We start from the raw sequence: 17,595 nt of genomic DNA on the forward strand, positions 1-17,595 counted from the left end.
TTGATCAATCAGCTATCAGAGATGGCAAGGTCAGAAACCTTTTAGTGATTACCTCAGAAGTATGTCTCCATGACTCAGTTCAGTTTTAAATGTCATACTCAAACAGCTGAACAGTGATTCCACCTGTAAAGTTCCTTGTAGATTACACATATTTGAAGGAAATGAACATCATAGCAATTCCTTCTTTGTAACAGGAAATGTCAATATTCTAAGGAAAGAATATGTCCTTCCTTAGACAATGTATGTAAAATACTTGAAAAATAATAATCCTTGTGAGCCAGGATGGCATATTGTGCAGTAAATACCTTTCTCTGTAATGTTCAGGCTTCAATAGTTGAAAAAAGGGCCAAGATACCACCAGAAGTACTGAGTTAATTGAGACAACTTTCTGTTTGTTGTGGGCTTTTTTTCTCTATCACAGCAAGTCAAGTTCTACTTTCTGTTACCCTACCCTAAATCTGGTGTAACAGAACTCAGCTGGCATATCTGTGGATTTAACAGAGAGGAGCTGAGAGCAGAATGAGACCCAATATCTATGTACGTATTGACAATTTTAAATGACAGCTAAGTGTTCAGGGCAGCAGTGTGATTTTGAAAAAGTGGCTGCAGAAATAATCCAACAGTTCCCAGGACACAAACAAGGACGAATATCCAGAGAAACAGCCTGTCCACTACCATGGCAACATACTTCCAATCTTCAATGACCTGGAAGAAAAAAGACAATTAAAGATATTAGCAATTTGTCACGTTCTTTTGCTTTTTCCCTTGCTAATGCTGAGGTTTACTTTATAAAAATAAAAGGAAATAAGTCTTAAGGGTCAAGGAATAAACTGACTAGGCTTGGGAAGGGATTTTTCTCCTACAACCATTCTGTGCTTTGGGGAAAAGTGCTGTATTTCTTAGCTGACTTGGATGCACCAGGTGCTGAATGTAGCTGCCTGGTGGAAGCCAGTCCAGAAGGACCCACAGGATAATCCAATTAAGGAATTTTTTCTTTCATTTTAGTTTGCAGATGCTGTTAATCTCAGTGGACAAAATAGATGTTGTTTACTGATGTTAAACAAGGTTAGCTTCAGTGTTCTTATCAGCAGTCATCTTAATCAAGGGGTTTAATGCATATTAATACTGTTGCTTTTATTAAAATCCATTTTTGCCTTGCATATGTTTCTGGGTTGCCTTAGACTCTGTTCTTCAACTGAAGTGATTATCAGGCTGTTATTGTAAAGAGAGAATGTATCAATCTTAATTTGCATCTCAGGAGTCATTTTTTTTTTCCCCCCTCTCTTATTGATTTTTAATTACACATTGGACATGCTCACCTCAGTGACTTTACCATGCATTTCAATTACCTCATGCCTTATAGTAGAACATTACATCTTTTTCCTCCAGTGCACACTGTTAATTTCTATTGCTGCTAATGGGAATTGTGTGCTTCTGAAATCAGACTATGGTAAATGCCCACAAGCAGTTGTTATCAGACCATGGTAATGAAGGAAGAAAGCAGAGATTAAAATTATCAATCTAGAAAAGTGATATGTCATATTAGAGGACCCAGTGTGAAAGGCATTCAATTAATGGAAAATTATTCTTAGTACCAAGTGGAAACTTGGTAGATCATTTGAGTGCAACACATTCTTGCAAGAATTTCTGAGCTATTAGAAAATGTTTTTTTCTTCTTCTGCTCAGTCAATTTCAGTGTTTACAAGCTCATGTCTAATGTTAATAGCTGATCTTCTTTATTTATATTGACAGTAATTTCAGTTAATAGAAAACATGAACTACTCAGCAGCATGCTCCTCAAGGGACTTCTGAAAGATCAGAAACCACACTTTCTTAATCTGCTCAGCCGAGAGAGGGAGAGCACAACAGGAAAAGAGAACCTGGAGTCTGAGTGGGATATGGGTCAGAGAGAAGACACTGGTAGGTATCAGGGTGATTTTTTTTTCTGACCATGGGTGATTGTCTAAACAAAACTCTGACCCATCAGTTTTTCCAAGTGTTCATAGTGCATTTGTATCAGCTTTAGTGTGCTAGCTAGTAGGGTGAGTGGATAGGCAGCAGCAGCTCAGATTTGTTCTGAGTAGAGTACTTGCAGCCAATGATGAGTCTGATTTAACTCAATGGAAGTGTCATCTCTGCTGGCATTAGGATTTCGATTCTCCCCATTCTCCTTGCCATATAGAGACAGATATCTTAGCCCAGAGAGGGTGTTTGCAAACGTATTTTACCAGTTTTACTGAATATTCCTTCTGTACCCAATTAAGTAAATAAGTGATTGAGCTGCAGAAGGACTGTTTCTGGTTAACATGACCTCACTGAATCACAGTCTTACTGAATATAGTGGGGAAAAATACTCTTTTTCTGACCTGGAACTAGATATTACTTCTTTCCCTGCCAAACACTACTTGGATATGATAACACAGCTTTTTCAAAGGGTGTTTCATGATTTCCTGTGCAATCAATATTCTGCCTTTATAGAAACAGCCATGTTTCTTTCCAAAAGAGTATTGGCAATCACCAAATTGCTGTTCATTAAGTTCTTTTAACTGTAGAAATTATTTTCTTTTATAAACTATAGCTAGAATCTCGCTTAGAGTAGCTAGGGAGCTCAATCATGCTTGCTGAAGAGCCACATGTTGTGGAGGAGGACAGGATATGAAGTTTGGGAGGACTGAGATGATGTCTCATTTTTACTTACACTCTGGTCGTTGTCATCACTTTTCATGTGCTCTGCTATAAAACCGACTCCATCAATTGCTTCTTGGACTTCAGGAGAAAATTTCGTTCCTGTTCGTAACCTACAGTCTCGATGACTGCTGATGTTGTCTAGAGTCTCAGTGGTTTTCATATCATATTTTTTGGCAGAGGCTGTATTCAGAAAATAGGTGGAGTTCTTGTAGAAGTCAGCTGGATCCATACAAGGGTGCTCTGCTTTAGTCTTTTTGCAGTTGCATGGCTTTTGCCGTGGAGAATTGTTTTCTGGACGCTTCATAAAGAGGTAGGCTGGGAGTCTTTCAAGGAAAACCAGCTTTACCCAAGGAGGCATAGTGTGAGTACTTGGAGATCTATGGTGGACGTTAAGGACACAGACACTGGTAACTATTGAGAAGGTCACTAGTACCATTGTAAACATGAGATACTTCCCAATCAGTGGAACATCTAGAGATGTTGGAGGGACAATTTTGGAAATGAGCAGTAAGAACACAGTCAAAGCAAGCAACACAGATATGCATAAGGTCATTTTTTCTCCACAGTCTGAAGGCAAGTAGAACACCAGGATGGCTAAGGATGTAATTAGCACACAGGGAATGATAAGATTGATGGTATAAAAAAGAGGTTTCCTTTTAATGATGAAGTCATATGTCACATCAACATAACTGGGGTCCAAAGGGTTTACAGTCCTTCTTCCTGGGAGTGCTACAATGTCCCACTCACCACTTGGTGTAAAGTCGTCCATGCTTGCCATGGAAGTTTTAAGCACCATGTCAATTTCTGTGTGATCGTATGTCCAAGACCGGAACTTTAATGTGCAGTTTTGTTGATCAAATGGGAAATGCTTCACTTCAATCTTGCAGGCACTCTTGTAAATGGCAGGGGGCAGCCAGCGAATGCTGCCATTGTTCTTGACGATTGCGTTTGTGTATAGTGACACTTCGTACGTGCCATCCGCACTGATGAAACCGGAGGAAAGAACAGGGAGAGAAGATAATAAAGCATTAAGAAGACAAGCATAGTTCAAAACAGAAAAGCCCTGACATTCTTGGTCTTGTAGACTTCAAATAATCAAAGTTGTGCAGTCTATGTTGTAGGAAGTTAGAATTTGCTAGTGAGGTCAATATATGCATCTCTCCCCATCAGAGAATTGCTATTTGATCTGATACTTACGAAATTATTTCATTAAACTATAGTTAAATAATAAATATACATCTCTGTTTCATCCAAAGTATTTTGTAAATGTTTGTTAAAGTAATTGAGGCTTACAACATCTCTAAAGGCTGCGTAAAAAAGCCCTCATCCTGCATGGAAATGGAGGTACTGGAACACAGCCACTGCTGTGAGCACACAGCAACACTCCTAAAGGACTTGGATGAGGAAATAAGGATGAGCAGCGCTAGTTAGAATCACAGGGAGATTGTAGGCAGAGGAAATGTAATTATATGGTTTAGAATTTGTTGCATCACTCTAGTTGATGTTTACTTATTACAGAACCAGAACAGAGAAGCCACAGTGTTCTTAGTGCCCACAAATCATCTTGGCTTTGTATTTTCTCCAGCTGCTGAACTTCCACCAGGATAATCTTATGTGTTACAACGGGCCCTTTAAATCAGGGAGAAGATCATTTTCAGTCAGTAGTCAGTATCTTCTCCTGTCTAGTGTTTGTGGGCAAGCCACTTAGGGCTGTTTAACCTAGGAAGTATCCTGAGGTAGAAATGTGAAACGGTCAATTGCTGACAAAATGTAGTATTTCTGAGTGTGTTCACTGCGTCTTCTCATATGCGTTATGCAACACCTTTCAAACACAGCCAGTCAAGCTACCAAAGGAAAGTGTAACAGTAGGATGGAAAAACTGTTAGTGACAGTCTTTCCTGACACATTGGAAAGCTCAAAGATTTGTTCCTATGTTGATCAACTGCTTTCATTAAAAGCTGGGTAAGCCCCTTTGTTAAGACTGCAAAGAAGAGTCTGGACTAGGCACATCTGACATGCACACAACCTAAAGACAATTTGCTGTCTGCAAAAATGTGACCAAACTCACTGCAAGTGTAAACAAATGAAGATCAACTTATGTCCTGGGTTTGAGTGGGTTACATTTTCTTCCTAGTAGCTGGTACAGTGCTGTGTTTTAGATTCAGCTTGAGAATAATGGTAATGTTTTTCTGAGCAGGAAAGTGCTACAAATATCTAGGGTTGGCACATGTATAGCTCTACTCCAGATGAGTTACATTTGGATCTGATGCCTGGCACTGAGCTGAGACCCTTGTAGCTAATTCCTGTGGGCAGTGAAATGACCAGATGCAGAAATTATGCAGCATAAGCAGGTCGTAAACTCTTTGTTTCAGTAAAGAAATTGTTACATTATTGCTCATGTCTCTGTCTTCCTGAGTTAGATTTACCTATGCCATGCATTGCACTATGATTTCTTTCACACCTTCTTTAACTGTCTGATGTCTATGAAACAATGTTTCAGCAGCAGAAAGTTAGAGAGGTTGTCCTTTCTCTACAGTTTTAATTTGAAGATCTGTACTAACGTAAAAATCCAGTATGGAGAGGCTAAAATCTTTTTCCTGTATGCTGATGAAACCTTTTGATATTGTTCCTTTCCCCTCTCACAAGCCCTTAAATACTGTCCTTTGGGGAGTAAGGAAGAAATAAGCAGATGGCAGGGGCACAATTTACCAGACAATTTGACCAGGCAGAGTACAGCTTAATCCACTGGCTGAATTATTTTGTGACTAATACAATAGTTTTAAGTATTTCTCAAATCTGATTTCCAGTAGGAGGATTCCAGGGACTTAATTCAGTTATATATAAACTTCCTAGGTTTCCCATCTGTATACTTTCATAAACTATCATGTGTTCATGAATTCAAGTGGGTTTCAGTTTCATGAAAGTATCAGTTTTAATTTATTTCTTTTTTTCCCAGCAACTTGCTAACATCTGCCTCAAGGCTTTGCGGGACTTGAAAACAACAAAACAGAATTGGCAATTAGCTCTTTGTTTGGAAAAACTGAAATGTGGTCTAGCACTAAGCTTTTATTTTTCTCAGTACTGTAAAGCAGCAAGGTTGAATGTTGACAGATTTATTATCTATAATTGAGTTTTGAATATTTTATGAAAGTAGAATATAATTTTTTTAAATTGATGTTAGCTCATGAAGTTCTTGTACATGTGAAATTTTTAGTGGCTTTATATCCTGGAGCCTGGGGTGGAAGGAATGGGGGGAAAAAGAAGCAGGAAACAAAAAATGGAGCTCACAACCTAAGATGTCTGGTAGAATTCCAGATGTCCTGTCTTCTTGCAAACATGACCACTGTACGGCTGTGTTTGTAATTCATGTTTCCATCTAGACTAGTATGCTATAGATCCACATTTCAATGGATCCTCTTATGTCACAGCAGCTCACACTGCAGATGTGCACTGTGTCTGCTGGAATTTCTTTAACCAGAGCCCTAATTTTACTGAAGTTATCTCTGAGGCCATTACCTCAGTCAGACACACTCTATACTGGCTAAAAGTTACAAAGCTAAGTTTAAGTTTTAGAATTTTATCAGCTCTGCTTCATTGATTTTGATGCCTGTTTCTTGACACATGGCTAAGATTTTGTTCACTGTCTGCATAAACTACAGAAATTATACTTACTTATTGTAAAGCACAATGTCTGGTAACCAGATGTGTTTTGCAGGTATTCTCAGTTTATTTATTCCTTCATAGTCAGAGGGCTTCCAAGCCAAGCGATAATCAATCCACTCCTACGAGAAGAATTGTACAGTAGTGATTGGAGAATCCAGACCACCACTAGCAAAACAATTACTGTGATGGAGTGAAAGCAGTTGCATTTGTGGTTTGCAAGAACATGACCCTGTGGGTTTGTTTACCTGATTCAGCCAGACGTTTGTAGTCATAATCTGCTCTCGCTCATTCTGCAGGGAAAAACAGAGAGAAAAGTTCTCCTCTAAAATGTTTCACTTTCTGACAGTAATACAATCTGTTCAGTGGGCTTTTGAGGGTATTTCCAACTGTGCAGCATGATTTCATCTAATGTATTTAAAGACAGGCATTTCTCTGATGGTAAGAGGGCCAGCACTGTGCACACTGGTAATAAGTAGTAACCCCACGAGTTAGAGCTCCAAGTGGCTTTTAGCAAGGACAGCTGTGACAGAAGTGAGCATGGCTATTTGGGAACAATTACCACCACCATGCTGAGCTGATTCTGCAACCTCCCCCCTCACCCCCCCTTCCATATGGATTTGATTTGAAACAGAAGGCATATTTGACCAAAGGTCTAGATTAGCTTTTGTGAGGTTTATGTAAGGTTTGCCATATAAGCTCTCATCTGGCAGGCTCTGCTTGGTGGAACTGCTGTCTCTCTGGACAGCAATTTGGAAGAGACATCTTTCTGCAACAGAGCTATGTGGTTGGGGCTCTACTGAAGAGAGAAGGTAGGAGGTCAAATAAGCAGAAGGATTTTTGCAGGAAAGCAAGTTAATCCTCCAATTCTGAAGATCTTTGGGATTGTTAGAGCCCCTAAGATGCCTAATTTTGCTTTCTGCATGAAGTGTGAGGATACAGAGGGATAGTAACTGAGTTATTCCCCTCAACCCTTGCCCATTCATCCTTATTGTTTAAGGTATTGATCACTGGGGCCTGAGGGGGTAAGACACCTCTTTTTATGCCCACAATTTGCATTGTGGAAGGGAATGCTGCTAGTGGTGACAGTGCACTGTGTGAGGAGGTACGTCTGTGGCAAGGTGGAATTCCTGAGGAGAGAGGGAACTCTTGTCCCAGAGTCATCTGGTATACATGACACTATATCCTGTATAAATCAGCCTGCAAGCATTGCAACCACATCTGTTGGTACAGTTTCCTTTGTGTTTCACCAATGCCCCTCTCTTTTCCTCTTCAGTTTCGAAGTATAAACTGTACAGGTCTCTGAAAGTTTGCACCAGGTTAGTTGCTGGCCCATACACAAATTCTGGCAGGGAGGCAGTCATCTGTATCCTCTTTTTCATTCAGGGAGAGAGAAGTGGAGTTGAAAGCCATGATTCAGAAGATCTTTCCAACTTCTGTGCTGGACCTTGTTCCCACTGCATTTAATGCTACACTTGTCTTGGCACTATGGTGTGTGCTGCTTGTACCTTGGAAGAAAAACACATGCTAACCTTCTGAGTGAAAAGGTCTTTCAGACCCCTTGAAATAATTTTAATCAAATATGAGGAGCTGCTTATGCAAGGATTGTTTTAACCACGTTAAGCTGTTTCAGCTGGGACTAATGTGTCTTTTTCTTTACAACATTTCTTGCTGATGTGCCTGACATTCTATGAGATTTTGAACTGGTTTCATAGCTTGTTTTTTGACCATTCAACCACATTTCCTTGATGCAAGCAACAGAAGATGATTTAGCATTGTATACACAGTCCAGGATAGATCTGGGCTTGGTGTAGTTTACTCTAGCTGTACTGAAATCAGTGGAATAGTTACATTTTTTTGATCAATGAAATCTTAAAAGAATTGGCCACTGTCTTTTATGGTTTGGGCATAGATTGATCTTCTTGTTGTAGCTATATTCTGGAGTATAAATCCAGTAAATCATATATATGGACCCTGCAGACAAAGTATTATTACATAAACTAAGAAATAGCAGAGACATAGCAATACCAGTGTGACTTTTACTTAAGAGTACGTGCAAGTAGTAAGGAATCAGAAGGCATAGCCTAATATGAACTTACCACACTGATGAGCTGTGCCAGGGACACCTGCAGCTCTATAGATACCAACTGGGATGAGTTGACAGCTGGCCGAATTAACTTATTGTACCTGGCAGGGCTCAGTAGGTGGTTCATTAGCTTTTCTTCGGCGTCTGCTGCGGTGCTTCCTGTAAAACATCACGTAACAGGATTAGAGAAGAGACACCAAGTGACATGATGTAGGGATCACAGATTTTCTGTGCATCAGATCATCTTCACGAAATAATGAGGGCTTTTGATTTTCTGAAGACTGTAGGCTTGTGTGAACAGAAGGATATGGTACTTGCACCAATATCTGTTCTGCTGAAACTGACTGTTTTCGCAGAACATAGATCAAAGCAGATAAATGAGAGCCCCTTGGGGTTTTTTCACAGTAAAATGAGAAGCTCAAATTGAGAGATTGTTTTGGGAATACATTCAGAGATAGAGACTGGGAACAACCACCCTCTTAATAATAGAGGAAGAACGTTTCAATGATCCAAAAGCAAGGAGTCTAGCCATGACTTTTCTTTCGGTATCGTAGGCACTGTTGCAGGCCCATGAACAAATTGAAATACTCTGATCTATATAGGGAAAGCCAGGAGATGAGCTGCAGGAGTTAAAAGAGTTTAGTAGTGATTGGAAGCTCTTTTGTAGCTTGTGATGCTTCTGTTGCAGAATGTTTTTTATTTGAAAACTTGAGGCCTTATTTTATGTGGAAACAAAACCTGATTTATGAACTACCACAAATGCTGTAACTCTTAGATGGCCAAAGCTGGAGTTCAGTGACTGCAAAATATAATGCAAGGCACTATCAAAGAAGCCTAAATATGCTCCATGGAACAGAATATCAGAGGTAACTGCATCTCTTCTCGTTATCTTGTGTGTGGACTTTTCAAACCAATACTGATGATTAAGGTTGTGGTAACATTCTGCCAAAGAACTGACCCGGAGAGATTCTGATGCATGTCAAATAATTCTTTGTTGTGTTGTACAGCTGACAGCAAGGGATGCAGGCATTAATGCAAACAGATTCTAATCCAGTTGATAGAATAGTCCTTGCATAGGAAAGGGCACCTAACTCAACCATAGATGTTGCAGATATGAGGATAGTGGCCCTACAGCATACTTGCTTCATTACTGGCCAGAGCAGTTCCGCACAAGAAAAATGACTGACATGCAGGTATTTTTAATTTGTGGTACAAATGGATATTTGTTCTGGCTTTTCTATCTGTGAGATCCAGAGAAAGGCAGACATTGAAAGACCAGGGTCACATAAGCAGCCAAAACTTTTGTGCATTTCTAGAAGGTGCCCAGTTCCCGTGTGAACTAGGCTGTAAGGTGCCAGGCGGAACAAGTCTGTCCTGAAACTTGGGACTTAGGATTTTCACTCGGATTAAAAAACTGCTGTAAGAACTTCTTGTTTCTGATCCAGTAAGAAAGTGGAGATGTGTAGAAAGAAACATCATCAAATTGTTTTTTTCACATCTAGGAACAGCTTTTGCTCAAGCTCTGGGGAAAGGTTGTTTTAATTCTTTTAGGGCTAGCATATGTTGTGGCATTGATAGCGGAAGTAGAGTCACATATACTTAACATAATGTTATTCTCCACAGTAGGCTTCTCAAATACTTCCTAAGCTGTTTGGAAAACCAAATTTGGGTGAATCCATCAGTGTTCTTGGAGGCCTGTATCTAGTCAGGTTTCTCTGGGTTTGCTACTGGGACCAATACTATTCAATATATTCACCAATGATCTGGATGAGGGAACAGAGTGCACTGTCAGCAAGTTTGCTGATGACACCAAACTGGAAGGAGTGACTGACACACCTGAAAGCTGTGCTGCCATTCAGCAAGTCTTAGACAGGTTGGAGAGTTGAGCTGGGAGAAATTTAATGAAATACAGCAAAGAAAGTGTAGAGTCTTGCATCTGGGAAAGAACAAACCCATGGGTGTTTTGGAGAGTAGTGCAGAGGAGAATGACCTAGGGGTCCTGGTGGATAGAAGGATGACCATGACCCAGCAATGTGCCCTTGTGGCCAAGAAGGCTGATGGCATCCTGGAGTGTGTTAGATGGGGTGTGGTTAGTAGGTCAAGAGAGGTTCTCCTTCCCCTCTGCTCTGCCCTGGTGAGGCTGCATCTGGAATATTGTGTCCAGTTCTGGGTCTCTCAGTTCAAGAAGGACCTCAAGGAACTGCTTTAAAGAGTCCAGCGCAGAGCTACAAAGATGATTAAGGAGGTGGAACATCTCCCTTATGAGGAAAGGCTGAGGGAGCTGGATCTTTTTAGCTTGGAGGGGTGACCTCATTGATGTTTATAAATACGTGAAGGGTGAGTGTCAGGAGGATGAAGCCAGGGTCTTCTCAGTGATGTGATAGGACAAGGGACAGTGGGTGCAAGTTGGAGCATAAGAGGTTCTGCCTAAACATAAGGAAAAACTTTTTCACTGAGAGTGTGGCAGAACACTGAAACAGGCTGCCCAGAGAGGTTGTGGAGTCGTCTTCTCTGGAGACATTCAAAACCCAGCTGGATGCATGTGACCTACTGTAGGTGATCCTGCTCTTTCAAGGTCCTTTCCAACCCCTCATGATCTGTGATTCTTTGGGTCAGGTGTTTTTTGTTTGTTTGTTTTTATGTATACTTGCTTTGTACCCCCCTGCAAGTCATTATAAAAGCCATAGTACTGTGTGTCACTTTAATATTAGTTACATTTGTTCTCAGTGTAAGCCTGCCTAATCAAAGGCATATCAAGCTAGAGCTGTGCTGATCCTTGCTAAGCTCCAGGTCCTGTTTTAACTTGTGTATTGTAATTGAGATAGAGTGAAGAAAATGGGGCTGCACTCTAGGAGTGAATCATTTGGTTTGTAAGGATAGCTGAGAAGGTACCTGGTAACTAAAGGGACAATCTAAGTTAAAGTTATTTTATTGTTTTGGTTTATTTCAACAAACGTTCCTGCATAACAGGAGCAAGTGGCTGGAATTCCAATATAAATCAGCTGCCATTTGGTTCATTTTATACAGTGGCTGCTGAATGCTGCTAGCAAAGACAGTAAATTCTTATTTGGGTTGTTAAATAGGTTTTCACCATTGCCATCTTTTTCTGTAAATATTGTGGCACTTATTTGCTAAATAGCAAGTAAGAAGTAGAAACTGCAGAATATTTGCAGAAAGCTAATTCTGAATTTGTAATAATCCTCTTTAAGACCTAGTTCTAGCAGGCATAGTTGTTTGGTGTCCAAATCCCAACATCCTGTGGAGTCTGCATGTCTGAGGAGAACAGCTCAGACCTGAAGTACTGATGCTGTCAATAAATTTTATGCTGGTGGTCACAACGGGCCACAATGTAATTATAAAGAAATATTTGTTAAATAATGGATCCCTTTAGGAAATCATTATCTGTTCTTAGGAAAGGGGTTGCTCTAATGAATAATGCTTTGCAGTATTGTTCATCCCAATCATCAGAAATGAAGCTGGAAGGGGTCACTCTACCACTAGATGTCAGCAGTACACCACCTTAAAGCTTGCAAAAGCCCCTGTAAATAAGGTGTTAAAATGAGTGATTCTTGTACGATTTGTATAATCCATTTTCCATTACCAGCCTACATGTTAATTAGCACCTAATGAGAACAAAATTACCAGGCATTCCAGTTCACCTTTGCATGCACTTCATGATATTAGTAGCCATGCGCTTGAAACTCCTTAGCCTCTCATAGTTGGAAGAAATGGAAGTACATAGTATCCCTCACAAACTGCCTTCCCCCACCCCAAATAGCAGTAATCACCAGAAATGTTGCAAAGGGCAGACTGATGCTTTTAGACAAATGATTTGAACAAGAATGATGAAGCAGTTCTAATTTGGGGGTGGAGTATTTTTGTGTGCTGAAAGCAGTAATAAAGAAAACTCATTGGGGTGGATCCTGAGCGAAGGAAATTGTGTTAGCGTCACTGAGCACGCTACACATCTGCTCCATGACAAGGAGAGCAAATTGCCACTTAACTTGCTGTACACATTCTGCAGTAAGTTTGTTTTCTCTGCGGGAGTATGACCATTAAAAAATAATTGCATAGGGATGCTTCCAATTTCACAGCAGGAGAAACAAATGCAGTTCACTCCCCAGTGCAAACTTTCCCTTTTACATGCTCTAATTTAAATATATACAATGAAGTAACTGGTCATCCTGTGTTCTGCTGTTTATTTTCAGTGTAATGACAAATATGTTGGAGTGGTTTCCACAGAACACAATGAGGAATAGGGTTGACAAGAGACAGTCAAGTGCGCTCTTATCACTGTCTTAATTACAGCATTTAACATAAGGCATTTTCCCTTCATTTCCCTGACTGCAGTTATTTTACTAAATGTTGAAATAGCATTTGTTTAGAAAGACTACATTGTCAAATTTTGTCATTTTTGTTGGTTTTTTTTTTCCCCCTCTCACAAATAACTTGTGGACAGTGGTGACATACCAAATTCTCATCTGTAATTAATAAAGAGCAAGCTAGGATCAGCAATGAGCTGGTCCCATTATCTTGGAAGTTACTTCACAGTGGTGTTACTTCTCAGCATACTCTTGAGTAAAAAGATTTCTACAAACTCCTAGAATACCACACACCAGACTGGAATGTTTATTGTACCACAAAAGAGTTGTAGCGAATTCGATGTATTTTGAAGACTATTTCAAGACTATTTCTGTACTGCAATTAATGGAAATGAAAAGACTGTACTAATGGGTTTTAAAAAGTTGTAATTAAGAATCTGAAGTAGGCCCTTGCCCTTTGTTACAAAGCAGATGTTTTCTGAAGTTGCCCTTCAGTGTTTGAAGAAACAAAGCAACTCCTGGATGAAGAGGTAACTATGGGGAAGCTGTGATTTTTGTTTAGATTAGATTTCAGCCAGTTTCGCAGACATTCTCCATAGGAAGGTTGTCCCATGGTAAATGCACTATTTCAGGCTGCTGTCAAGCTGTGTGTGTTGGTTAAAATACATGCAGGAGCTCCTGGCAGACTAAAGTAGATGTTCTTAATATGTTTGCTTTTTCTAGCATATTTTTACATATCTCAACTTAAACTATTTACATACTAATCAAACAATTAGGAAACATGGACTTTGCCAAATATATAAACTTGAGCCGGTCATTGTAGAGGGATGAGATCTGTCTTGTTTATGGTTCATGTCGTGATTCCTTTTTTTTGCTTCACTCTCAGCACAATAACTGCTTTTCCCATGACAGATAATCCTGGGAGCATCTAAATGCATATGATTTAGTGATTAGCATTGTCATCTCTTACTGTTCTGTCAATTTGTGTTCAACTTACTGCCTGTCCTTATCCATTGACATGAATTTGCTGATACCAAAAAAGCCAGAAACAACACTAAAATGATCAGTTTCATGCATCCTTTTGAAGTCTGATATCTACTGCAGTAATAGTTAGAAACTGTCTGAGAGCTTGTATAACAGTCCTGCCTTCCAGCCCTGAGAGCTATTGCTGTTCTGCAAACTGTATCTGAAAGAAAAGATCACTTACCGTTAAAATAAAAGGAGCCCACTACAAAGAGAAGGAGGGTGTACGTATTCCTCATGGCAATCACAGGAAGAGGTGGATTTCTGTTCTTGAATTAAGACAGCTGGTAATAGGCTCTGTTGTCAGGGATGCATAAGGAAGAGATGTAAAAGCAAACCTGAATCTTGGAGGTACTAAATGCCTGGAAAGAGACAGGCAGTAGGACCTGGCAGAAGCATTCTGGAAACTGGAGTTTTCGTGAGCATCATGGTCCCTCCCCCTTTGCAGCTGTTTAAAGAGCTTTGTGAAGAGGAAAAACACATAAGAAGAGGGAGCATAATGTGATAATGTTGAGTAAGAGAAAGTGAAAGAGCAAGCTAAGGAGCATGATCTGCAAAACAAGTGCTTAATTCTTGCTATTAGATGACATTTAGAAGGCTTTCTGGTTAATAAGTGCAATGAGTGGGAATAGCTGTGTGGGAAGAGCTGGATGTAACTTTGTGCCATATGACCTGTTAGACAAAGAGGTGTCAATAAATTATAGCCTTAGCAGAGGGTAAATTTCTGTGTCAAGAGAAAAAGTTGATTGCCTGCTACCAACCTTTTTCCACTCCAAGGCCCACACATGATCTCTCTTAACTAGAACTCCAAAAGGCTTTTTGGGAGCAGCAGGAGAACAGAGAATTTGTTGCTGTTAGCATTTGACAGGCTTTTCAAAAGAAAGCTAAAGCAGCTTGTTGAGAAACAGCAGTAGCTATAAAGACACTCCAGAGGAGCAGTAGAGAAGTTCTGTGGAAGTCGTCTTTTGCCGCTGAATGGTTCAGCACAGTATACACTTGCTGTGGGGAGATTTGTGTAGAAGGCCATTTTACATGGCTTTTGCAAGCACAGTCTGTGGCCAGGAAAAAAAAAAGTGCTAATCTTCTGGATACTCTTTTATCTTCATATCGAGGTTCCACTCTTATTCAGCTAGCCACAGGATGCAGTTCTGCTCTTGTCTCATCTCCCAGCAGTTGAACACCACTGGCCATGGTGGAAGCATTCCTTATTTACCAGCACAACATCCCAGACTTCCGCAGCTAGCACAGTTGCTACTTGTCTGGAGTACCTGCTGCTGGTTTTAGGCAGACTGGTGGTAGTGTGGAACAACTCACTGCTTTCTCTCTAGATGTTTTAGCCACCTCCTTTTTTTCACTAATTAGGCCAGTATGTTGTAATTTGGTTGTCTGTAAAGGAGCTGCCATCAGAGATGGCCCAATATGTAAAGAGAATACTAATTTTTTTTGTAATTGTACTGTCTGCAGTCTATGTCACTCCTCTAAACAGACTATTTATTATTTTTGGCTCATTTCCTTAGGCTAAGAGGATGGATTCAGTGAGACAAATGGAAAAGCACTCACTGCACTGTTGTCTGGGTAAAACAAGCTAATACAAGTCATCTCTGATGAAGTGGCTTGTGCAGTTGCCTTCTCTTACTCTGAAAACTCAAGGTATGTCAGCTATACCATATCCTTCCCTGAGGATCCCCATTTCTTTAAAAAGCTCCTAGCCTTATACCATGGGAAAGGTGGCTTGTATGTTTTCACCTGCAGTCTGAAACAGTTTCCTTAAATACTCCTTTAATATAACACCCTTCGTTATAATCTCTCAGGCTTTATAGTGTTTTTAACAAACAGAAAACTTTGATCTCTTGTAACTATTAAGCTTTTATATATATAAAAGTGATCATGTTGTTTAGGGGTAGATTTATTGCATCTTAATGCTATGCAAACATCTCAGGTGATAAGAAGTCCTGTGGAATGTGTAGGAATTGGTGGCTGATGACCTCTGTATAAACCAAATTTTTTTACAGCACACTGTTGCCTTATTGTTATCCATACCAATATGCATATGCTGGTTTTATTGTTTATCTCAATGATCCAGCCAGCAACAACTGAAACAGGAATCTTCCCATGTTACAATCTGAACTTCAAGCCCCATAATACTTTGCTCCAACCGGCACTTTCATTTTGAAGCTGGCATGAGGCAGGGTTGTTTTAAGTAACAGCAGGAAATACTCAACTCATGACAGAACTAGATGATTTTAAAGGTCCCTTCCAACTCAACCCATTCTATGATTCTAAAAGGGCATTAGAATTACCCAAAGATAGTGTGGGAACTGAGGGGGAGGACAATATTTTCAGTGAGATGAACAGGAGAACAGTCATTGTGGAGACATCACTTGGATGAAAAAAACAAGTGCCATCCTAGTAAGTAACTAACCACATTACAGTGTAGCACCATTTCTCTGCTTTCCTCCAGCATTTAATTAACATCATGTAGAAAGAGAGAATTCTTACAGTAATTTACACTCTTGTAATGGTCACAGACCCTAGGAGTAATGTCCTGAGCAAAGTGTTTATGCTGGGCCATCCTCTTGCTTCTTAATATAGTGTGCTTGGCTTTTGCCTTGTCAGAGGCTGGTCTGGTCAGTGATCTTGCTACACTCTTAGGCCTGCTGGACAGTGTTGTCTTTCATGATGTATGGGGAAGTGCTTTGAAGGAGCCATGCCTTCAGTTACTAAGGGTGGGTTTGAGGAAAGCACCAGCCTGCTGGGAAAGGAGGACTGCATCTGTTTATCTTTTTACTTTCTGATATCTGACCTATTTTTCCTCAAAGGCAAATCTTCCATCTGCCAACCTAGCCTCTGTGCTTCTGCAGCAGTTACAGGAGATGTGTGGACCCCAAAGTAAGTGTGCTTGTATCATCTATACTGCTTGATTCTTGAGTTGAGTAGCAGCTCAATGTATAATGGGGATTGCTTCACCAAAGCAGTGGGCCATCACAGAGCCAAAAGGTCACAGAGCATTCACTGACTGTACTATTTTTGCTGCTGAGTCTCAGTTGGACAGAGCGAATTACTACAACTGGTTTTCTTCTCTCTGGTCATATTCCTCTCTTTGCCATTTGCCTGTGTTCATTGATTCTGACAACACTGAGAGTCTTCCTTGATCACTTGTGCTATGCAATGATTTTCCTCACAGTGATGCTGTGGGATTCTGTTTGTTCGTGAAGTTGAGCTCCTGTAATGAAAAGTCTTTTTAGAAGACATTAGTATCTGTGATATTCTGAATGTGAATGTTAATGCTCAGTGCAGGCATGGAAATAGCGTGGCAGAAGGCCATCACTGAACTGGGTGGGAGTTTGTTCCTGGTACTGTAATGCTTTGCATGCCTTAGGGTGTTAGAGCTCTTAGATGCACGAGGAATGCAAGATGTCCAAGTGTCCTGAAAAACTGTCAGTCCCCTTTTACAGATTTATCATGGTGATTTCAGGCTGCCACTTGCATTAGGACAGAAGCAGTCAGAAATGCTGGAGCCCTCAAAGTGGAAGCAAGTTAGGGTACAGCTGGCCTCCCTAATGAGACAGGTACAGATATGGTGAGATAGCTGCAAAAATAAATGCTTCCAGGTGCAAAGCCACAGTTGGTTTCCAATAGCTGTGGCATTGAAATGTAGTTCAGGGCTGAGCTTGTGGCTAAGCTGAATTGATAAGGGATTTCAGATAAGCTTGTTAAATACTGGCCTTACAGAACACAAAGAACTGATGCACTGTTGCACTAGTAGGAGAGCTCTCACTTTCTGGTTGAAAACAGCTATAGGAAATGCAAACTAAT

The 17,595-nt window shown here is 40.3% G+C and overlaps 1 protein-coding gene across 1 annotated transcript; it reads right to left on the reverse strand.

Annotated features, from left to right (window-relative positions):
* Positions 1-400: 400 nt before the first annotated feature.
* On the reverse strand, positions 401-14,182 carry CHRNB4 (cholinergic receptor nicotinic beta 4 subunit). Its single transcript, XM_009896425.2, has 6 exons — positions 13,964-14,182; positions 8,448-8,593; positions 6,597-6,641; positions 6,361-6,470; positions 2,699-3,671; positions 401-705 (listed from the first exon to the last, which is right to left on the reverse strand). The coding sequence occupies exons 1-6, from the start codon at positions 14,016-14,018 to the stop codon at positions 565-567; spliced, it is 1,470 nt and encodes a 489-aa protein (XP_009894727.1). The 5' UTR covers positions 14,019-14,182; the 3' UTR covers positions 401-564.
* Between the last annotated feature and the right edge of the window lie 3,413 nt (positions 14,183-17,595).

The sequence above is a fragment of the Dryobates pubescens genome, chromosome 17 (genome assembly GCF_014839835.1).
Source record: "Dryobates pubescens isolate bDryPub1 chromosome 17, bDryPub1.pri, whole genome shotgun sequence".
Lineage (NCBI taxonomy): Eukaryota > Metazoa > Chordata > Aves > Piciformes > Picidae > Dryobates > Dryobates pubescens.

What these genes read in the sequence shown, in the direction of transcription:
- CHRNB4 (XM_009896425.2), bottom strand. Translation starts at nt 14,018, where the DNA reads ATGAGGAATACGTACACCCTCCTTCTCTTTGTAGTGGGCTCCTTTTAT. An exon ending in GGGCTCCTTTTATTTTAACG is followed by an intron (nt 8,594 to 13,963) that starts GTAAGTGATCTT and finishes GATGTTTTACAG; the next exon opens with GAAGCACCGCAGCAGACGCC. An exon ending in GACATTGTGCTTTACAATAA is followed by an intron (nt 3,672 to 6,360) that starts GTAAGTATAATT and finishes CGGTTTCATCAG; the next exon opens with TGCGGATGGCACGTACGAAG.